This window comes from Muntiacus reevesi, chromosome 2 (assembly GCF_963930625.1).
Source record: "Muntiacus reevesi chromosome 2, mMunRee1.1, whole genome shotgun sequence".
Classification (NCBI taxonomy): domain Eukaryota; kingdom Metazoa; phylum Chordata; class Mammalia; order Artiodactyla; family Cervidae; genus Muntiacus; species Muntiacus reevesi.
The window spans coordinates 158,608,228-158,632,159 of record NC_089250.1 but is presented as its reverse complement, the minus strand read 5'-3'; the positions used below and the strand labels follow the sequence as shown (position 1 = coordinate 158,632,159).

The following is a 23,932-nucleotide window of genomic DNA, read 5'->3' as shown; positions in this document are numbered from 1 at the left end:
TTCCCTGTCCTTCACCATCTTCTGGAGTTTACTCAAACTCCTGTCCATTGAATTGATGTTGCCATCCAACCATCTCATCCTCTGATACCCCCTTTTTCTCCTGCCCTCAATCTTGCCCAGCATCAGGGTCTTTTCCAATGAGTTAACTTTTCACATCAGGTGACTAAAGTATTGGAGATTCAGCTTCAGCATCAGTCCTTCTAATGAATATTCAGGACTGATTTCTTTTAGGATTGACTGGCTTGATCTCTGTGCTGCCCAAGAGACTCTCAAGAATCCTCTCCAGCACCACAATTTGAAAGCATCAATTCTTCAGTGCTCAGCCTTCTTTATGGTCCAACTCTCACATCCATACATGCCTCCTGGAAATACCATAGCTTTGACTAGGGGAATCTTTGTTGCTGTCTACATTTGTCATAGCTTATAAATCCTTAAAAAAAAGTGGGGGGGGGAGATGTAGGGCTGGGATATGTGAGATAGGTGTGCAAATATTCTATACAGAGAATATTTCAGGGAGAACTCAAGTTGTCTCTGGGAAGAGGAAGTGAGAGGCCCTAGGGCAAAGCTGGAAGGACAGGAGCCTTGGGGAAAAGCTCACTTCTGGATCATTTGCATTTTGTGCCATGTTCATGTAGTAAATTCTTTTAAAGCTCCTCTCCCTCCATGGTGGAGGCAGATTCCACCTAGATTACCCCCAGAGTCACTCATGCCACAGGCTGCTCTTACATGGGGTCTGCTCTCTACCCCAGGATACTGCAAGCTGAGTGGACAACATGTGGAAGCAACCTTTTCAAACAGGAGAAAATTCCACTGTCTAAGGATATAAAATCCTTAGGGCCACACAAAGTATCCCGGAAGAGAGAGATGGTGGAGGAGGTGGACCAGTAGGATGTTTTGGACATTATCTGTGGCCAAGTTGGTTCCAGTCCCCCAAATCTTTTCTAAAATGTGACCCAGAACGTGCAGAATGTCAAACTAACAACATCAAAACTAGGCCATTGAAATTTTATTATCACAAAGATATAGGAGGCACCACATTTTCAACAAGGGTAGAGGGTTTGTAACGCATCTTCTTGCACCGTTTCGTTGCTGCAAAAATTATACCTGTGAAGGAAGACATTTCTGGCATGAGGCTCTTTTGCTTGTTAAAAAGTGACTTCAGGTGAGTAAACAGTTCTTGGCTAACCCACTGGAATTCAGACCCCTTTGACTGAAAAGCTCTGCTACATGAGGCAGAGTCCAAGTGATGCTCAGAAAGCAAATCCCCTCAAAGAATCTCCTCCCCTCCTTGCACTTTTAATGAGCTGAGAGGGGATCAATGGTCAGACCAAGGATTTTCAAACGCAGGGGGTTATCACCAAGGTCTCTGTGCTTTACATCATCTCCCCACTAATTATTTTACACATAGTAGTGTATATATGTCAGTGCTACCCTCCCAATTCATCCCATCCTCCCTTTCTCCTCACTGTCCCCACATGTCTGTTCTCTACATCTGTGTCTGTATTCCTAACCTGCAAATAGGTTCATCAGTACCATTTTTCTAGATTCCATATATGTGCATTAATGTGTGATATTTGTGATGACCTAGAGGAATGGGATGGGGCTTCCCAGGTGACATGAGTGGTAAAGAACTTGCCTACCAATGTAGGACACGTAGGAAACTTCTCATAGTTTGATCCCTAAGTTGGGAACCCCCTCTGGAGGAGGGCATGGCAACCCACTCCAATAATTCTTGTCTGGAGAATCCCATGGACAGAGCAGCCTGGTGGGCTATAGTCCCTAGGGTTGCACAGAGTCAGTGAAGTGACTTAGCACACACACACAGAGGTGGGGTGGGAGTGTGGGGTGGAGACTCAGGAGGGAGAGGGGTATATGTATGCATCTAGCAGATTCACTTTGTTGTATAGCAGAAACTAACACAACATTGTAAAGCAATTATACTCTAATAAAAAAATAAAATAGCAAAAGCAAAGCAAACAAACAAACAAACAAAAAAAACCCAGAGGGTTTTGAGCCTGGCAATGCTGGTCCTCTTTTAAGGTGGACTTCTTTCTTTTCATATTTTTAGATACAGTTAGGTACTCTCCCAGCTCCTACCAGGTAAGGTTCTGTTCCCTCTGAATGAGAAGAGTTTGCCACTATGAGCTAGATCCAATACATGCCATAGTCTCCAAACAAAGCAATTTACATCCCTAACTGCTCCCCAGCTGAAATTAACTCAGAGGTTTCCGTCAAGTGCTGCCCAGGTGTCTTCCTTAATGTTTAAGATAAAAGAGTTTCATATTTGCCTGTTTCTTTTTTTATGGGTCTATGTGATTTTTTTTTCTTTTTTTAAAAATTTATTTATTCTTAATTGGAGGATAATTGCTTTACAGTATTGTGTTGGTTTCTACCAAACACCAACATAAATCAGCCCTTTTTGAACATATGCCTAAATACTGATGCCTTGCTCCTGCCAACGTGAGTTTGGCTTAAGGAAATTATTTATTTTTCAAAAGTAAATTGATGGATAGATGGAGAATTGAGATGAATTGTTGGGTAGATGAATGGGTAGTTGGCTGGATGGCCAGAAGCATGAGACAACAGGTGTCTGGATAGATGGCTGGATAGATAAGTGGACAGATAAGTGGATGAACACAAAGGGCTGGATGAATATATCAGTGGATAAATGCATAGATGGGTATGTTGGTGATTGGATGGATGAATGGATGGACTGGTGAACAGATTGACCACTAAATATAGAAAATAAAACTTAGATGGAATAAAAGATACGCACTCAGTCCTATCTTCACCACCTTGCACTGTAATTCTGGAAGCCCCTAATTTGGGCCGGAAGAGATTTATCACATTGTTGTTCCAAAGGAACTTGACCTTCTGGACTTTTCCAATATTGAGGTCCACATCAATGTCATGTATATGACTTGCATCTGGTTGGAGGGATCCTCTGAAAACATAGACATAAAATATTTTATCAGGTGTATATATAAATACATAGGTTGATAGCAATCTATTGTTTCTCCAAACAACAGCCACTGTTGCTTGTTTTCTGCAAATAAATTGTATAACTTCGTACCCACCCAGGGACTGGTAAATCACAAAGGTGTTTGTAAACAATACAACTTTTAAAAATATTAGACTCTAGGTTTCCACTGTTTTTGTTTTTCCCTGGGATTCCCAGGTGACACAGTGGTAAAAAATCTGCCTGCCAATGCAGGAGACTCAAGAGATGCGGGTTCAATCCCTGGGTCAGGAAGATTCCTTGGAGTAGGAAATGGCAACCCACTCCAGTATTCTTGCCTGGAAAATGCCATGGATAGAGGAGCCTGGCAGGCTACAGTCCATGGAGTCGCAGAGTCGGACATAACTGAGCGACTAAGCACACACACACAGTTTATCCCTATAGGGAAGTTAAATATTTGGGGTTGCATATTAACCCTGTTGGTTTACTGCGAGGCTAATTAATGCAATATCTTATGTTCAAAGATGCCTGTGGGTCAGCTGAGGTCATTTGTTATCACCTCATATGTAGCACAGGAAGTGGTCAAAGAACTTTAGCATGAAAATTATTATGTATAACTTTGTGCAAAAAACAATCTATTTTTATAGCATTGAAAGTGTGAAAGCATTAGTTTCTCAGTCGTGTCTGACTCTGTGACCCCGTGGATTATAGTCCACCAGGTTCCTCTGTCCATGGAATTCTCCAGACAAGAATACTGGAGTGAGTTGCCTTTCCCTTCTCCAGGGGAATCTTCCAGACCCAAGTCTCCTGCATCACAGGCATATTCTTTATATGAGCCACCAGGGAAGCCCTTTTACAGAATTGTTACGCATTTGTCCAACATTCATTTACCAAGCACCTCGTATACCCAGCAGAAGTAGGCTCTGAGGCTACTACAGCAATGAGAAGGTGGCCTCAGGCTTCCTTTGTGTGGATGTGTAGGGGATGAAGTGTGTGTGTTGGTGAGGAGGGAGTTGCCACACAAATGCGCCTGGCCTGGGGAGAATTTGATATTCATAAAACCTAAGTCAGGAAACAACAACTGACAATTCAAAAGAAGTCCGCACTTGTCTCATGTTAAATAGTGAGTTCTCCCTCTTTCCTCTCGTGTGTAAATGGGGTGATTGAACCAAATCTAAGACTTCCATCCTGACATTTCAGGATTCCTCTCCCTCTTTCCTCTCGTGTGTAAATGGGGTGATTGAACCAAATCTAAGACTTCAATCCTGACATTTCAGGATTCAATGGTTCTGTATCATAGATGGCTAGGTTTATAAAGCAGGTTATACCTAATCTCATATGAATAATCTACCATGGAAAGTCTGGTCATTTCACTTTACTATCAAACTTACTTGAAAATTTGATATTGTTTTGAGTTTCCATTACTTCCATACAAAGCAATTCTGATGTACCCCCTCACTTTCTTTGTTCCAGCCAGTGTGACGGATACCCTGTATCTCCAACCTGTCCAAAGAAATGCAATCATTAAATTAACTCATCTTGTTGAAAAAAAATGACCCTATGGAGGCAGTCTTGTTCCAAGCTGAGTCCTCTGTGGGTGAGGGGTAGGAGTGAATATGTATGATGATTTTCTTCAGTGAGGTTTGGTGTCCTAAGATTCGGGTTGCTCTCCCTGGCCTCCCCCAACTGCCAATCTTCTGGTATTAAAAACAACACTGCAGGGTCCATTCTTGAGCACATATTCTCATTCACACATGCAAGTATTTTTCCTAAGTAAATTCTGAGAAGAAGAGTGACTGGTTTAAAGTCTTATGCATGTAAGACTTTATAGAAACTGCTGAACTGTGATCTTTCATGACAAATATTGTGAAGATCACATGAAGTGTTTTATAAAGTGCTACATAACATTTTAAAATTTGAAACTCCTTTGAACAACAATTATTCTTCATTTGGTTACCATTACTTATAACACATGAATCTTGATCATTTCACTATCTGGTATTTTTTAAATGAGAAACTGGGCAAAACAACAAAAACACAATATGATTGTGTGTATGTAGGGTGACTGATGTGACATATAATTAGTGGGGAGACTTCTTGACTTACAGCGACTTTGCCCCACCTCACCTAAAGGAAATCAGTCCTGCATATTCTTTGGAAGCACTGATGCTGAAGCTGAAGCTCCAATACTTTGGCCCCTTGATGCAAACATCTGACTCATTGGAAAAGACCCTGATGCTGGGAAAGATAGAGGACAGGCGGAGAAGGGGACAACAGAGGATGAGATGGTTGGATGGCATCACTAACTCAATGGACATGGGTTTGAGCAAACTCCAGGAGATAGAGAAGGACAGGGAAGCCTAGCATGCTGCAGTCCATGGGATCGCACAGAATCGGACATGACTGAGCAACTGAACTGAACTGAACGCTCTACTTCTGTTAATGGATCCATCCTTCTGGCCACAGGGGTGAGTGGACTTGTAACCCAGCTTGGGCCAATCACTGTACTTTATTCCTTTGATCGGGATTTTTGGTTAAAGGGTGAACTTGAGAGCTAAGACAAATGCCATTCTACTGACCTTCCATTATAGCTTAAAATGGTTGGAGCTGAGTTTCCGTTAAATTGCTACTGAGGGTCCTGTGAAAGCTGAAACACCTTTAAAATTATTTGCAAGAACTTTTAAATTTGTAAAATGAAAACTTACTTGTAAAGTTACCACTGCTCCCAGTGTTCAGGAAAAAGCTTTGTCCCACTGCACTGCTTTTCCCCTGGAATTGGTCAGCATAGTGCCCCATTTTGGGACATCCTCCCTCTGGACAAGGAAAACAGCCACCCTAGTGAAAGAAAACAGTTTGTCTGTGGGTCGTAGGCCTTGGACTCATCACTCACTCTATCATTCAATTCATCTTCTACTCCATCCATCCATCCATCCTTCATCCATCTTCTCACCTACCTATCCATCCTTCCGTCCAGGTATCCATTCTGTGCCTGCTCCCCAGAACCCCGCACTGATCCATGCATGCTTGCATCCATCTACCCATCCATGCATCCACTGGGAATTTTCCAGAATGAAAAGCTGGGGATCTAGGGCAAGCCCAGTACAGTTCGGATCTGTGCTGTTCCTCTCTTGCCCATCCTACTCCTGGGAGGAAGGCTCTCTTCAGCCATGGAGTTACATCTCTGCTCTATTCCAAGTCACAGGGACGAAACCACCACCACCACCATCTTCCCGGGGCCCCTGGTGTGCCCTACCTCCTGAAACTCTTCGTAGGAGGCACATGGGTAGCCTAGGAAGCCATCAGGGTTGAGAATACTGCTTGAGTAGTACTTGTAGCTTCTTAAGTGACTGCAGGCCATGAAGTCTTGGATTCCTGGGAAAGACAAAGGCCACAGAGGCTCACAAGAGGCATTCAACTTTTGAAGCCTGAACCATTCTGACTGAGAGAGGAATCACCCCTGCATTTCACAGGTGGGTATCACTGCTCCTGAACACCTTGGCCACAGTTCAAAACTTCTATCATTGACCCTGACATACTTGGCAAGTAGAAAATTTGGGGGCTTGTTTGTAGTGGTGGTTGGCTGGAGTTGCTTTCTTCTCCCTGGTACTGTCCATTTTCTGGGGAGGTCCTCCTCGGGGCTAGGCAAGTGTTGGGGAGTGAGAAGTTCTAACAAGCACCTTTATCTAATCCTCCAGGGCCAGGCATGTATTGTAAATGATTGACAAAAGCTTGGGGGCTTTGGGGGTGTGGCTAGCTCTCTCTCTCTCTTTCTCTCGGCTTCCCAGGTGGAGGCAGAGAAACACAGTTTCGATCCCTGGATCAGAAAGATCCCCTGGAGGAGGAAATGTCAATCTACTTCAGTATTCTTGCTTGGAAAACTTCATGAACAGAGAAGCCTGGTGGGTTACAGTCCATGGGCTCACAGAGAGTCAGAGAGAGAGTCAGACGTGACTGAGTGTATATACACATATATATTTCACCTTTCACATGAAGCCAGCTTTTCTGTCTACCACCTCAGGCTGAGAAATTCCTCCTCCTTACTCCTGCAGGCACAAGGTAAAAGCAAGAGAGGGCAAGGTCACCGTGACCTTCAACCACTCTCACTGCATTTTATTGACCATCTTTCTCTTTAAACCGAAGTCCTCTTGTTGGGGGAAATTGCTTTTTTTAATCTCTCCAGCTATTAATACTTGGTACCAAACTTCCCATGGAGCGATCCACAGTGACCCTGGCCGACCTGGTGGCCACTTCTGGGAGGTCTGCTGGGCTTTATCCCTCAATGTGGGGGGGAAAGAAGGTTGCCATTTGTGCTGGGGGAGAATTATCACCCCACAGTGCCCCCGGTCCTGCGTGTCCCACACCAGCACTCATTACCAGACAACAGAACCTGTTTCAAACTTAATTGTTTCTTTCATCCACAATTGCTACCCAGGGATTACATAATAGAGGAGCAAGTGGCTGTAATTGTTCCTCGGTGCCTGCGCCAGGGTGACCGGCGCGCACACAATAGAAACCCACTCCAGCATCTAGGCTGTTCTCTGTCTCCCTGTCGACTCTCTAATTAAACCTGGGCTCCTTCCTATTATGTGTGCCCAGCCTGTCACTTCTGGGAGAGGGCAGCCCTCATTGTGACTCTGGCGTTCACTCTGGGAGGAGATCAGCAGAAGAGGCCCCCCACCCCAGGAGGTGTCTGGTGCTGAGTACAGAGGAGATCAAAGGCTCTACCAACTGGTGATGGATGCTGGCTGTTGTCTTATAGACTCTGCTCTTTCACAAGAAGCAATATTAAGATGCTACAGGAGGCCCCTCCACTCAAGGTAATGAGTGGACTAGAGCTTGCTCTGGGCCAGCTCAGGGTACCAAGGAGAGGCCCGATGGCCCACAACACAGCCTCTGGCCTCGGGGAACTCCCAGCTCGGGAAAAATAAAGACTGAAATGAGATAATCACAGACTCAAAGTCTCCACTTTCATGGAGGAGAGGGAAGCCTGTTCTCATTGAACAGTGACAGGAATAGCCCAAAGCCAGAAAAAGGGATAGCTGGCTGATGGCGATGGTATTTCAGGTCATGTAACATTAGGGGCTCTGAGCCTGATTTCTCAGATAAGCAGAGACACACACAAGTTTAGCCCTCCTCTCCCAGACCCCCAGCCTCTGCCTCCTCACACGTGCCTCCAAACCCCCAGGGCACATCCTCCTCCTCCTCCTCCTCCCCATTGTCTTCTTGCCAACTCACTTCCTTTCAGTTCCTAGCATCTGACAACAGCAAATGACAAGAAAGTCAAAACCCGTTCACATCTTTGCTTCCAACCTGCAGTTCTTCAAGGGGCCGACCCTGGAGAGAGCATGGGAACCAAAACCAGAACTGGGTCCTAGCCGATGGGCAAGGGCAGCCCATGTCTCAGCATCCTGGTGCAGGGAGGGGGTTTGGCTCAGGCTGGACATGTGGTTGGGCTTTGCAGCCGGAAACTGGGCAGCCTTGGGCTTTTTATCACTTTTCTGAGCCAGTTTCCTCGTCTGTAAAATGGGGCTAACCAGAAAAACTGTCTCAGGCCACTGTGGTGAAAATGTCTGTCAACACCACACATCCTGCCTTCCCTCCAAGTGGAGCAACTGGGCTCGCTGCTCTCGTTCACGTACCTTGCCATATTCCATTTATATCTATGATGGTTGACAGGATATTTTTCTGACACCCAGGCATTTCCTTTCCTCCATTTGGGTAGAAGTCCAGGTGGCCCACCTTTTGTATTGTTCCAAAACCTGAAACATTGGCACAGACGTGAACAGGGAGCAGGGAGGAAAGTGGTCCCAGAGTCAGGTGGTGGCTACAGAAAGCATTCAACTCCTTCCAGCAGGAGCAAGAAACTTCTTGGCAAATTTTGTCCTCGGCACAGCCTCCCTGTCTCTGGCTCTGCAGAAAGTTCTCAGAGATGAGCACTTGGCAACACAAGAAGGGAGGAGAGAATGGAGCACATAAGATAAGGGGGAAGGTAGGCTCTGGGTGAGTGGGCATATGCGTCTTTGTGTCTGTCTGTCTGTCTGTCTGTCTTGGAGAGACTCTGAACAACATGGATACTATTATCGGTGTCCTGATACCATTATGCACCAGAAGACACATGTCAGGGCTAGTGTAATTTTTATGACTTCACTCATTTAAAAATTTTGGTTTCTACATTATAGTGTTATGCTGAGACCACATAAATTATATTGCTGTATTGAGAACCAGAGCATAGTGGTAGGTGGTTTGGATTTTGAAGCCCACAGGCCCATGATCACATTCTGGTTCTACTTACAGATCTGTGATCCTGGGCAAACACTTGACCTTGTTGAGCCTCACTTTCCTCAGCTATGAAATGGTAATAACAATACCCTCTTTCCAGGGCTGTCACAATGATTAGTGAGTGAAGGTGTACAAAATGTTCAATGCAGTACATGGTAAACCCTCCATAAGTGATAGCATCATGAAAACATATTCTTCATTGGCACATTTCATGAGTGGTTTTGCAAGAAAATATTGCAAAAAGAATGTTGATTTCAGAAGAATTAAGGATGATATTTAATCTCCCACAAAACAAACTTTAACCAAAGCTTTGCCATAAGAAGAAAAAAAATTCAAAAATTCACTTTGCATTTTGCAAGTACAGGTCAAACATCAATAATAAATACATCTGCCACTCTCGATATGGGCAGCCCAGGGAAGAATGTAGAGTTTGTAGACTGAGTGAGCCTCCCATGGCCTATAGAAGTCTGCTGTCCAGCCAGGGGCCTTGGGTTGTTATCACCGGCACTGAACTGTTGGTTTGTGACTGACACCTATTTTGGCTGGTTGGTGCCCAAACTGTTGCCTGTGGTTGCCTGTTTTGTATACCACCCTGCGGTGTGTGTGGGGGGGTTGGGGGAGGGTGGCAGGGTTGCACGCCTGGGCCTGGAACTGCTCCCGTCAGTTACAGCCTTGGTCCCTGCGAGGTGAGGGGAGGCGACTCACCCAGGAAAGGGATTATGGGAGCAGAATCCGTGTGAATCACATCCACAAAGATGGCGTCGGACGGGTCCAGGCGAACCTCCTCGGGCGTGCCCTCGAAGCACGGCTGTGCCGGGTCCAGCCCTGAGAATGGGGGTGAGGTGGACAGGGAGGCCACGCTCTAAGACCAACCAGGATCTAAACCCTGTACCCACGAAATCCACGGAGATCCCTGGACAAAGGGCGCCACACCCCAGCAGTCACAGTTGGAAGGATTCAGAAGGCTGCCAGTGGGTCGTTGCCTATCACAGAACATCCAGAAGTCCCCACCGTCTGGCTCCATGGAGGATCGGGGTGGCGCCCTTGCTCCCCTCGTCTCCCTTTTTCCTTTTCCCCTCACTCCTTCCTGTGGGGCCGCTACTCCCCAAGCCTGATCTCCTGGGCCTGACCTGGTCCTTGCCCAGCCTCTGAGTCCCACAGTCTGCTCCCTTGTGTCTTTGCTCAGGCAGCCCCCAGCCTGCAGCTCACCTCCCCACATTCTCCCCTAATCCAAACCTCGCCCCTCCAAGACCCCCTCAAACCCCAACTCCTCATGGAGCAAGTGGCTTCTCCTTTCTTGGCCCATCCCCCCACCTTATTGTATAGACTTCTTCTGATGTGTTAATTCTACTTTGAATTTTATTTGCCTACTTAGTTGTCTGTCTCCTGCACTAGACTATGGATTTCCTGAGGCACTGAGTGAAAAGTTGCTCAGTCTTTTCCGACTCTTTGTGACCCCATGGACTATCCAGTCCACGGAATTCTCCAGGCCAGAATACTGGAGCAGGTAGCCATTCCCTTCTCCAGGGGATTTTCCCAGCCCAGGGATCAAACCCAGCTCTCCTGCATTGCAGGTGGATTCTTTACTAGCTAAGCCAGCAGGGAATCCCTTCCTGAGGCAGGGGCCGTGACAATTTCATCTTCAAATAGAAGCTGAGGGTGGGAGAAGCAGGGCATCCAGGACTCGATGACCTACATCTAGTGCTGGTGCTGCTCAAAGTGCCTGTTCTCCCTGAACTTGGAAAGTGGAAATAATAACAATCACCCCCCTGGCCAGGTTACCCTCCCTCCCCCTCCCCCCTCCCCCTCCGACCCCATCCTACATCACGCTGCTCCCCTACCTGTGATCCTGCCCACTTGGCCCCCCAGCCTCCTGCCGGCCTCCGCGGCCAGTTGCGCACCCAGGCTGTGGCCAATGAGATGCACGTTCTCCGGGCCATAGCCCAGCTCAGTCTGCGGAGGGGTGGAGCGTCAGTTACCAGAGGAACAAGTAGAGAGATGCGCTGGCTCTGGGGGAGCGGGGATGGGGACAGGACCCAGCGTGGAAGCTTGGGAGGAATGACCTCTGGCTCCAGGCTGCCACCTAGGACAGCGTGACTCGGCCTTCCGCTGGCCGCACTCTGCAGCCCCGGGGTCCGGGTGGCTTGTGGGGGCACCCGTGCTGACCAGCGGCCACTGTGTCATCTGCAGGCTGCCTTGGCCAGGACTGACTGTGCGCGCTGCGAACTCCCATCCGCACCCCACCATAGGCCTCCCTCCCAGAGTCGCCCTTAGGGGCCAGTTCAGAGCGTGGTTCATGGGCCTGGCTCTGGGGTTTTCCAGAATCAACCTTCCCGAAGGCTGTAAGGGACCTTCCCTAAGGATGAAGACTCCACTGGGCTGAGAGCTGCCGGTCAGCCCAGCTCGTTCCCCAATTCCCAGACCAATCTTCAAGGAAGGCCTATCTCAGAAGGGGAAACTGAGGCTCAAAAAGGCTAGTCTGCCCCAGGCCTCACAGCTAGGGATCTTCAGGACATCTGGGGAGGGAGAAGTGTGCAGCTTCCTGAAGCAAAGGCCTTCCTTGGCTCCTGGCTTCCAGGCTCTGCCTCACCCCATGGGTCCCCAGGCTGCCTCTGGGTGCTCTGGGGTGCTGACCTGCCCCTCTCCCTGCCCCCTCCCCACAGCATGTGGCCCAGGCAGGGGTTTACCGACAGCCCTTGTATGAAGAATGCTATCTCTGCTCCCACGACCCGAGTGTTTTGGACGGCTTGGGTATATTCTGTCCACGCTCCGTGTTCCCAGTCCACACAGATGCAGTTCACCTTCTCCACTTTAAACATTTTCTGGGGAAGACAAACCAGTTTATTAATAGCCACCGGTTGCACACTCCAGTGATAGGAATTCACATCTATCAAGCACCTAGCTTGTTTGTGTCAAGACTTTAATATTCCTCACATTTGTCCTGGTCCACACCACAGCTCTATGAACTGGGAATATACTTATTCCCACTTAGCATATGTGGAAACTGAGGCCTGGAACAAAGTGACTTGTCTAAGGTCTTACAGAAGGTCATTGCCACAACCAGGTCAGAAAGATGATTTACTACGTCAGGGATTAGCAAACTGCTACCTGAGTGAGAAATCCACCTGCTTTCATGACTGTGTGTTCAGGCACTTAGTCGTGTCCTACTCTTGGCAACACCATGGGCTGTAACCACCCAGGTTCCTCTGTCCATGGGGTTTTCCATGCAAGAATATTGCAGTGGGTTGTCATTTCCTTCTCTGGGGGCTCTTCCTGACCCAGGAATTGAACCCATGTCTCTTGTGTCTCCTGTCTTGTTAGGTGGATTCTTTACCACCACGCCACCTGGGAAGCTCAAAAGTTTTATTGCAAAGTCACATCCATTTGTTTACCTACTGCCCACCCCTGCTTCACAGCCACAACAGAAACCATATGAACGACAATCATGTGACCCACAAATGCTACAGTATTCATTACCTGCTCTTCTACGAGAAAGTTTGCAGACTCTTATACTAGGTAGTTGAAGCCACAGAGGGGCTGCTTTTATATTCCCAACAACGCTTTGTATTGAGGGACAAGTCTGATAAGATGACATTTAGACAGACGTAGGATATCACTCTACCGGATACATGCATCTTTTGTGTCATGTGGTATTATCCAAGCATAGATACTGGTCCCTTGGGAGGAAAAAGAAACAACTTCCCTGGTGGTGCAGTGGCTAAGAACCCGCCCGACAATGCAGGGGGCAGGGGTTCAATCCCTCTCAGGAAAGATCCCACGTGCTGTGGGACCGTTAGGCCGGTGGGCCGCACTTCTGAGCTCATGCTCTACAACAAGAGGAGCCACTGCAGTGAGAAGCCCGCGCACAGCAATGAAGACCCAGCACAGCCAAATAAATAAATAACAGAAAGTGAAGTCGCTCAGTCATGTCCGACTCTTTGCGACCCCATGGACTGTAGCCTACCAGGCTCCTCCGTCCATGGAATTTTCCAGGCAAGCGTACTGGAGTGGGTTGCCATTTCTTTCTCCAGAGGATCTCCCCGACCTGGGGATTGAACCTGGGTCTCCCTAATTACCGGCAGACACTTTACCATCTGAGCCACCAGGGAAGCCCAAATAACAGAGAGGGTAACTTTATTTCCTTTGTTCATTTGGGAAGGCCTCCATTTCATAGAGGAAATGAACACTATTTCCTTTGTTCATTATTGTTCATTGAGGTTGGGATGAGATGGCTGGAGGTTAGGACAACATGGTGGATCGTATGCACCAGGCTCTCCAATCTCCAGGTCTACACAGCCTCCCTCTGGGCCTCAGGAGACCCTTGTGAACATCCAGCCCAAGGGGAACAGAGAACCTTGAGAAGGAGCTGCTCAGGTCCATCCCAGCGCAGCCTGAGCCTCTAAGAGCCATGCGTGGGCACCTCCTACAAGTTAAAGCTGTAGACACACAGAGTTGTGGTATCTTGTCCATGGAAGACCTGGTTTTGCATTCCACCTTTGGATTCAACTTTGGGCAAGTACTGACTTTTGGGGGGGCCTTAATTTCCTCATCTATAGAGTGAGAACCATAACTGTACCTACCTCACAGCCAGGCTGGGAGGGTTAAACAGTACAAGGACTGACTGTGGAATGATTAGCACAATGCCAGAGTCACGGTAACTGTTCAGGAAATGGATGGTATGAATAATAATTCATTACCAATATTCATGATCACTTTAAAGTTGCACTGCCCAGTACCATGGCCACTAGCCACTCATGGCTCTTCACAATTGATTACAAAGAAATAAAATTTAAAATTCAGTTTTTTCACGTGCACCCCAATGTTCATCGCAGCACTGTTTATAATAGCCAGGACATGGAAGCAACCTAGATGCCCATCAGCAGATGAATGGATAAGGAAGCTGTGGTACATATACACCATAGAATATTATTCAGCCATTAAAAAGAATTCATTTGAATCAGTTCTAATGAGATGGATGAAACTGGAGCCCATTATACAGAGTGAGGTGAGCCAGAAAGATAAAGAACATTACAGTATACTAACACATATATACGGAATTTAGAAAGATGATAACGATGGCCCTATATGCAGGGCAGAAGAAGAGACACAGAAGTACAGAACACACTTTTGAACTCTGTGGGAGAAGTTGAGGGTGGGATGTTTCCAAAGAACAGCATGTATATTATCTATGGTGAAACAGACCACCAGCCCAGGTGGGATGCATGAGTCAAGTGCTCGGGCCTGGTGCACTGGGAAGACCCTGAGGAGTCGGGTGGAGAGGGAGGTGGGAGGGGGGATCGGGATGGGGAATACATGTAACTCTATGGCTGATTCATGTCAATGTATGACAAAACCCATTGAAATGTTGTGAAGTGATTGGCCTCCAACTAATAAAATGATATTTAAAAAAATAAAATAAAATAAAATAAAAATAAAATTCAGTTTTTTGGTCACATTAGCCACATGTCAGGTTCTCAATAAGCTCAGGTGGCCAGGGGCTCCTGATTTGGGCAGCACGGATATAGATTTCCATCATCATAGAAAGTTCTACTGGATAGCAGTGCTGTAGGGGATAATGCATTTTTTATGCCACACAGAGGTTTTTACAGAAACCATCAGAGACAAATGCCAGGTAATTGACTGTCATCTCCACCTCTGGGACTTTCTGACTGGACTCTGGGTCTTTTCAGCATTATAAGGAGATGTTGGCTAGAGGTTGGTGATTTGGGAGAACTTGAGAGTGGGTGCCTCTGAGAATCTGAGTTTTCCTCAGTGGTTTTAGGAAGAACCTGTCTTTCCCTGAAGGTCACTCTTTCCCAGCCTTTGGGGCGGCAGTGTTTGACTCTGTCTGCTGGTGGCGTTTGTCTCACTAGATGAGGAGGGTGGGCGCCTACCTTGCACACGTCAGTAGGCCAGCCTGAATCCCCATCATCTATAAAGCCGTGGATGACGAAGCGTGTCTTGCGGTCCAGTTGGAAGTTTGAAGCCTTGACAGTGGCTAGGTCCGTGATATTGATCCGCTGGTTAAATGAGAAAAGATGAATTTGAATGTTGGCCTTTCCAAGCCACAGATGCTTTAGAGCCTATTCCCGTAAGACTGAGGTCACAGGTTCAACTCTCATGAACCTGAGTAAGGCTAGAAAAGGAGTTCCTGACCTATTTGGGTTTGAGGATAGAATTCAGAATGTCCAAGTTTATGGGTTTTTATACACTGAAATACAATGTTTTTTAACTGATGAGCAACAAACCCCAGTAGTCTTAGCCACACTCTGTCACCAACAGAAGTCACAGGTATTTTCATTTAATTTTATAGCCGTTTTAGATGTTTAAAAATATCATTTGTACTCATTACTATTTAAAATGACAGAAGTTATTAGACCAACCCCTAGACTGTGTTATTTAGCGAGATAATAAAGCAGCTAATTATTACTGTATACTAGCTTATTTTATCATATATTACCATATCCCACATTAGTCTTTTTAAATGTTCTGATAACCGTTTTCCAATATAGTTAGTATCCTTTGTGAAGTGAAAATTGCTCAGTCATGTCCAACTCTTTGCGACCCCATGGACTGTAGCCTGCCAGGTTCCTCTGTCCATGGAATTCTCCAGGCAAGAGTACTAGAGTGGATAGCCATTCCCTTCTCCAAGGGATCTTCATGGTCCAGGGATTAAACCTGGGTCTCCTGCATTGCAGGCAGATTCTTTACCACCTGAACCACAAGGGAAGATGACTCCTTTGTATCCAATGCTTTTTATTTTATGCATTTAAAGCTCTTTCTGTTCCATGAATCTGTATCTCCTGTCATGCCTGCTGCTTCAGGCCCAGAGGTTCCTCAGCTTTTCTCTCCCAGGACCTCTTTGGCCATCTGCAGACGTCTACCATTCCCTTTCAGGAATTTTTTTTTTTTTTGGCATAAATTTCTTTTTTTTTAATCTACTTTTTTTGTAATGGGGACTCTGAGTGTGGGGTTTGTCACCTAGAATCTCACAGTAGGTGACCCTGGGGACCTATATCCAGACACCGTGCTATCTCAAACTTGGTTTGGGGCCAGAGCTGTGAGCTGCTTGAGTTCTGAGCAAATTCTCTTAATTTTTAAAATCTTAATTTTACAATTATTTTTTCCATGTAAGCGCTTATTGCACAATCAAGTATATTGCCTTAGGAAAGTCATTCCCTGGTGGGTCCAGTGCATACATCCTGATGTTCTAGAAGGACTCTCATGACCTTACACCTTCGGGAGCTCCAGTCTAATTCCCTATTTTTAGAAAACTTTTATTGGAGCGTAGTTGCTTTACAATGTTGTGTTGGTCTCTACTATACGGCGGAGTGAATCAGTCATACATCCTCTCTTCTTTGGGTGTTGTTCCCATTTACTCACCACAGAGCACTGAGTTGAGTTCCCTGTGCTATACATACAGTAGGTTCTCACTAGGTATCTACTTTCTGCATAGCAGTGATATATGTCAGCCCTAATCTCCCGGTCCGTCTCACTGGCCCACTTTCCTCCTTGGCATTCACACATTTGTTCCCTACATCTCTGAGCAGGTTTTTCGTGTTTACCTCTGAGCACCTGGAGTAAGCTTGCTGGTCTTCACCTGGCAGCCTTCTTGGGAAACTGAAGATTGCTCCGAGGGTCCCCAACTTTTCTCCTTTGTCATTAAATGTCCCCTGCTTCCCTTCTAGCTTCTAAGGAAGGATTTGTGTCCTGGTCCCTGAGGGGCTTTGCTTCCTTTACTTCTTGGTGAGAAAGAAGCTAGACCCTCCCAGGGACACAAAGGCCTGGCTTTTTCCATAAAGCTACTCATACCCCCTTCCTCCCCCAAACAAGGTTCTAATCCTAGGAAGTCCTGAAGTTCTGTGCACAAGTGTGTGAATATGTCAGTTTCCAGGTTGGGCGTTCATAGATTTCATCAGATCCCTAGAGTTCAGACAGTTCTAACTCTATCACTGGGGAGGAAGCACCTTCTGGAAAGTTCCAAGACCATGAATTATTCCTTAGACAAACATGAAGGCTCCAGTGTGGGTGCCCAAATCCTCTCCCACCCCACCACCACTATACAGTCATTTTACGCCCTTCTTACTTGGTAGTTATTTGGATTCTCATTTGTATATAGAAGAAAGTGAGCGTCGATGTCCTCAGGGGACCAGGGAAGTAACTTTAAAGGCCGCTGAAGGATTCCAGTCCATGGTTTTTCATCAGAAAAGCAACCAAAAGGTTCATAGCAAATCTCTTTTCCTGGGGCAGGAAGAGGAACAAACAGGACCCTTGTGAGGTTCTGAGAAGGAGCAATGTCATCTCAGCTGCTTGCAAGGACTCTTCAGGGTGCAGCCCAGGACTGACCAAGGCCAATCTCATCTTCATCTTTGCTTTCAGTGTTCCTCAAACTTCTGTGTAATAAGAACCACCTGGATGCTGAGGGGGAATGAGCATATACACACTCCCAGGCCCCTCCCTCAGAGATTCTGATTTGGAGGGTCTGGGGTAGGGCCCTGGAGACTGTATTTAATAAGTTCCCCTGTTCATCAGGCAAATTGGAGAATTCCTGTGAAATCTGGGAATCTTTGGCCCTAAAACTACCTCTTCCAGGAAACTCCCAGATGGCCCTTTCTAGCCACTCATCAAGTATTTATCAAGTGCCTATGAATGCCTGTAACACAGAGATGCTACGTGATGAGTCTTGAGGTCTCCCTTATATCTGGCACACGCCGTGCACACAGTAGGCATTCCTGGTCATATGTTCAATCCACATGTCTTCATGTCATCCCTTAATGCACCTTTTTCCCCTCAAATCATTCTCTGCCATTTCAGATTTCCCTGCTATTCTTTGAAAAAGTAAATGCCCTAAGAACAGAGAGAATTTGTTTTCACATCATACTGTATATAGTAGAGGCTCAGTATATGCAATTGATGACTCAAACGACCCCATCTAAATCTGAAGGTCCTTCTCCAGTCCATGACATAGTTTCACAGTTATGTCACCCCTGGTATAACCAAGGGTGACATAATTTCAAATCTAGAGGATTACGGTGGATTTTTTCTCTTAGGCTTCCTCAACTGATCATGTCAAATGTTGGTCATTCATTGAAAAACTGGTGATAGTTAATACTTGTTGTTTACAATGTACCAGATACCACACCAACACTTTATCAGTAGAAGTCATTTTAGCCTCCAAACAGCCCTATGATCAAAGAATTTACCTCTGTTTGAAAGAAGAGGAACCCAGGGCACAGAGAGACCAAGAAAGTTCCCCAAGATCACAGTCCGTGGTGGATCCATGATTTGAACCCCAGAAACTTAACTGGGAATAAAGGTAGGAGCTGGGGTGTGTGTGAAAGTGTGAAAGTGTTAGTCACTCAGTCGTGGCTGACTCTTTGCGACCCCCTGGACTATAATCCACCAGACTCCTCTGTCCATGGAATTCTCCAGGCAAGAATACTGGAATGGGTTACCATTTCCTTCTCCAGGGGATCTTCCCAACCCAGGGATCGAACCTGGGTCTCCTGCATTGCAGGGGAATTCTTTACTGCCTGAGCCATCAGGGAAGCCCCAGGAGCTGGGGCACCAAAAGATAAATAAGATTCAAACCCTGCCCTGAAAGAGAGAAAATTTAACTGGGAAGGAATAATGATAGTGTTGAATCCACTGTGGGAAGAGAGAAAAATCCTGCCTGAAGGGCCAAAGGAGACTAAAGCCATCTTTGCTTCAGGTGATAAATGTGGGGGCTTCGAGGCCAGGTGAAGACTCCTGGGCTGTTGGGTGGATAGTGGGGAAGTGCTTGGGATGCCAAACTGGCCAGTGGGGTGGGCAGGGCTGTGCTCCCAGTGGTATTCTGAGGAGCCAAGTGGCTGAGAGACAGCAGAGCCTGGGGTGTGGGGGGCTGTGGGCCTGGAGAGGGTGTGGGCGTTCTGCCCTCTGATAGGAGTTAAGGCAAAAGTAGGGAGCTGGAGATGGGGGTGATGGCTGAGTGTAGTTTGGCACAAGTGAGTTTGAGGAGTGGGGCATGACTCTGGTGGAGCTGCCTGGAGCTTGGGAGGGCTAAGGGAGTGTTGGAAGTGACTAGGCAAGGGGATGACCCCAAGGAAGAGAAAGATGAGGAGGGTGTCTGGGAGTGACCTTTGGGAATGCCCACCCCTAGGGCAGGAGGAAGCAGCAGACCAGTGAAGGAGACCAACGAGGGGTCCAAAAGGCCTGAGGAGCAGCCAGACCCCACCCAGGGCTCTGCTGTCAGGGGCTGGGTCTTGCTGCAAGGCCAAGGTAAGAAGGGGCTGGGGATGAGCTGAGGATACAAGGGGCAAGAGTCTGGCTGCAGAAGAAAGCCCTTGAAAGGACCGGAGGATTTGGGGGCCTGAGCCAGGCAGTGGGGAGTTCTGACTGATGGGACAGGAGGTGGGAAGATGGGACAGCGTGGGAAAGAGTGCGCCTGGGAGGCACCCCTGCGAGGAGGTGGGGGATGGGAATAAGCAGGTTGGGACTCGAGGGGCCTTTGGGAGGTAAAGTAAAACTTGTAAAGTAAAACAAGTAAAACTTGTCCTTTTAGGACAAGTAAAGACTTGGGTTTCTGCATCTCCCCCAGGCAGGAGACAGGCCAGGACAGGAGTTCTCAAGGGGACACACCCATGCCTTTCATTCTGCAGAAGTGCCCTTGTCCACACCCAGGGACTGACGGTACTGGGGGCCTAACAGGAACCCCACACACACGCACACACTCTCCACCTGCCCCCACCGCCTGCCACCCACTTCAGCCACTGGAGAAATGGGACCAAGCTGGACGATGCTGGGTCATCTGTGTTGAACAGGCTGCCCTGTGTTTGCCATAGAGTCAAATTCCCTGAATGGTACTGATCATTGTATCAAGAAATACTGCTACTGCTAAGTCACTTCAGTTGTGTCCGACTCTGTGACCCCATCCCTGGGATTCTCCAGGCAAGAACACTGGAGTGGGTTGCCATTTCTTTCTCCAATGCATAAAAGTGAAAAGTGAAAGTGAAGTCGCTCAGTCATGTCTGATTCTTTGCAACCCCATGGACTGCAGCCTACCAGGCTCCTCCATCCATGGAATTTTCCAGGCAAGAGTACTGGAGTGGGGTGCCATTGCCTTCTCCGATCAAGAAATAAGGATAATGTTATTAATTAGCATGATGATAATGGTGACAATCATGCCTCTTGTCTGTCTCACCCCAAGAAAGGCCAGCTCAGGCATGGTCACCAAGGGGTGGTGACCACATCCTCACCTCTGACTGTGACCAGTAGGAGAAGACTGATGGTCCAGGAGGGCAGCATCTTCATGGATGAAGACAGAGACGCACACGGACACCCAGATGCACAGGCAGGAGGCTGGTGAACAGGGTAGGTGTCCCTCAGTACCCTCGGGGCCCTACCCAGGAGCCCTGAAGCCTCCCCGCACAGGGAGGTGGGTAGTACCTCTCTCGGATCCTGGACTCAGCCTCAGCACCCCTCTTCTGGGCCAGGTCCCTCTAGTAGCCCCAGTCCCTCCCATTCCCTGCCCTCACAGGGCAAGTGATTTACCGTGTGGCCCCAGAGCTTCCACGCACAGCCCAGCAGGTCGGTCATGGCTTTTTATAACCAGGTTTGATCCTTTGGATTTTTCAGGAAAGGACTGGGGGCGGGGGTGGGCGGGGGCAGGGACGAGGTAGGGTGGGCAGGGAGCATCCTTCCAGAGAACCCAGACAGAATTATAAAAGCCCTTCAGTTGGAGGAGCTCAAAAGAGTAAAATAAACACTGTTCAAATACAGCTTTGTTTGAACAGTATCATCTAAGACCCAGAGATTAAAGGTTGGAGGTGTTTTCTTTCCTTCAGAGCCAAGAGGAGATCCTGGGTGAATAGCCAGGTGCCGTCCCACTGTTGTAAACATTGACATATAATTTAGATGCTCCAAAGTGCATAAATTCTATGTTTAAAACTCAAGTACAGTTTAGTGAACTTTGACACATGTATGAAGATGAAACACAGTGGTAGTCGCTCAGACGTGTCTGACTCTTTGCAGCCCCGTGGACTGTATCCTGCCCGGCTCCTTTGTCCATGGAATTCTCCAGGCAAGAATACTGGAGTGGGTGGCCATTCCCTCCTCCAGGGGATCTTCCTGACCCAGAGATTGAACCTGGGTCTCCTGCACTGCAGGCAGATTCTTTACCATCTGAGCCACCAAGAAACAATTGCATATGCACCAGATTGAAAAACAGTTCTGACAGCCACGAGTTTCCTGGAATCCCTCTACCACCACTCCCATAACCATGCACTGTGGGTACGAGGTGATCCATAAACACTTGTTGGATGAAAGAATAGGACAGTGGAAGCTAACAGTGAGCTGAATACATTCCAGATCTCTCCTGCCTTCTCCTTCCTGCTCTGTGCCCTAGAAGCTGTCTCAATGGACAGCATCTCTGCACATCCCTTGGCCTTCTGGTTGGCCTCCATCAATGGGAAGGAGATGAGAGGAGGGAGAGGTTGGGGTATTTCTTCCCCAAGCTCACTCCCTTCTGTGCTGTGATCCCGTGATAGCCGCCCTCTCTCTCCTGCCAGCTTCAGCTCCTCTCAAGCAGCTTGTCTTCTGGCCCCCAGCTCTTTCTAGACTCTCTTGACAGCTCCCTCTGGCTAAGCTTTAGATTCTAGGAAAGTAGAAGCTTCCAGGGGCTGCTAATCCCTGGGTGATTTAGCCTCCCTAGTGGATTCCCTTGACCCTGTCCACAACTCTGTAAACAGTCCTCTGATCAGCCCTTAGAGTGGCCGTCTCAAGCCAAGCGCCAGGTGAGGGGCAACACCGGTGATCTATTTCTAAGATTGTTTTCGAATCTGGGATCCGACAGGAAATTTGGGAAACTGCAGCCTAGAGAAAGGACTCACCTTTCTATCTAAGCAAGAGTCACCCTGAGGCAGCACAGCATCCCTCTTTCAAAGTGGATGAGGAATCACCCAATCTGAGGCAACAACATCTAAGTCATGAGAAATATGCTGAACACATGCATCTTAGGAAGAGTGTCCAGAGGAGGTATTGAGGACGTGAGAGCTGGGTACCAGAGGAGAAATAGGTGGTGTTGGTTCAAAAAGTGTCCTGAGAGGAAACAGCAGTGATCAATCAGATTGTAGCTCGAGCTCCTAGGGGCCTTGTGTATTCCCATTCTACAGCCCAGGTGTCAGAGGCAGGGGAAGCAAGGGGCTTAGTTAAGGGTGAATGGAAGAGGAGGCCTTGATCTTTTATATATATATATATATATATATATATATATATATATATATATATATATAATTCATATAAATAACATGTGTGATTTTATTTATCTATTTTTGACTGTGCTGGGTTTTCATTACAGAATAGGCTTCTCTCTCGTTGCGGCAAGCGGGGTCCACCCTCTAGGAGCGGTGCCCAGGCTTCTCATTGCGGTGGCTTCTCTTGTTGCAGAGCGCGGGCTCTAGCTAGGGTGTGCAGTCTCAGGAGTTGTGGCTCCCCGGCTCTAGAGCACAGGCTCTAACGTTGTGGTGCTTGGGCTCAGTTGCTCCACGGCGTGTGGGATCTTCCTGGACCAGGGATCGAATCCGTGTCTCCTGCATTGGCAGGTGGATTCTTTACCACTGAGTCACCAGGGAAGCCTGAGGAGGCCTTGATCTTGGGCACCACCTCCTACAGCGCTGTTGCTGTTGATCTCACCTTCGGTAGGTCTCGGTTTGCTGACCTGTAAATGGGGGGATTCTAGGTGGATTGAAGAACACCGTCCCTACACCATGCTGCTCCCCAGGGGACCTGGGCACCCCTGCTGCAGTCACCAGTGACTGGGGCCAGACCCACTGGGTGCTCCCTAGCTGTCCCGAGCCTCCCTGGTCTCCGTGGCAGGGTGACTGGCCCAAGGTGGGCCCAGGCTGCCTCCCACTTGGCTTCCCACCACGGCAGGGCCAGCTCAGCTCCTCCTTTCTCTTGGCAGGCATGCCTGAGGTTCTGAAGTCCTGCCAACTATCTGCCCTGGGAAGGAAGCGAAGGCCAGCACCTGTGGGAAAAGTCCTTCACTGGCCACAGGTGGCAGGGTCAGGGCCTGAGTCGTGCAGCTGGCCCAGCGGCTGCCCTGGGGAGGGGTGGCTTGGGCCTTCCTTTGCCAGCACCCGGAGGCCTTTTGAGACATGTTTCTCATCATCACCTCCTTTGTCTGTCTTCCCCCTCCCCTCCCCCTGCCCTTGCCCCCGCGGGGCTGACATCACCTCTCTCTAGGCTGACGCATCAACCTCCCCACAGCTTCCTTGCAGCTACCACAGTATTAGATGCTTGTTTTGTGTGTTTGTTCACTCACTGCATGTTCATTTTTATATGATCACAGTGTACTGGTTGCTCATCCAGCTTGAGGGTAAAACAGAAAACAGAGCCTTCTCCTGCCCTGCACTTTGTGGGACTGATGGTCCCTTGGGTCACAGGTGCTGCTTCCCCAAAATAAACACACAATGGCAAACAAAATGAGCTAACGAAAAGATGCACGTTGATGAGGGCCTGTACCAGAACCACATAATCTGAGCTTTCACAAAAGAGAAAAGTTGGGGATTCTGGGTGGAGAGGGATCCAACCTACGTGGAGTTCAAGCTCCTGAGTCGGGCATGCTGCTATAAATTGGGCTGTATTCTCCCCCAAAAGATATGATGAATCCTAAATTCTAGGACTTCAGAATGTGACCTTTTGGAGTTAGACTTT

The 23,932-nt window shown here is 47.8% G+C and overlaps 1 protein-coding gene across 1 annotated transcript; it reads right to left on the bottom strand.

Annotated features, from left to right (window-relative positions):
* Positions 1 to 1,040: 1,040 nt before the first annotated feature.
* LOC136158334 (pancreatic lipase-related protein 2) lies at positions 1,041 to 20,527 on the bottom strand. Its single transcript, XM_065920130.1, has 12 exons — positions 20,476 to 20,527; positions 17,325 to 17,479; positions 15,133 to 15,258; positions 11,926 to 12,060; positions 11,080 to 11,191; positions 9,944 to 10,063; positions 8,599 to 8,718; positions 6,213 to 6,331; positions 5,665 to 5,794; positions 4,351 to 4,462; positions 2,777 to 2,944; positions 1,041 to 1,104 (listed from the first exon to the last, which is right to left on the bottom strand). Exons 1-12 carry the CDS (start codon positions 20,522 to 20,524, stop codon positions 1,041 to 1,043), a joined length of 1,410 nt encoding a protein of 469 aa, XP_065776202.1. The 5' UTR covers positions 20,525 to 20,527.
* Between the last annotated feature and the right edge of the window lie 3,405 nt (positions 20,528 to 23,932).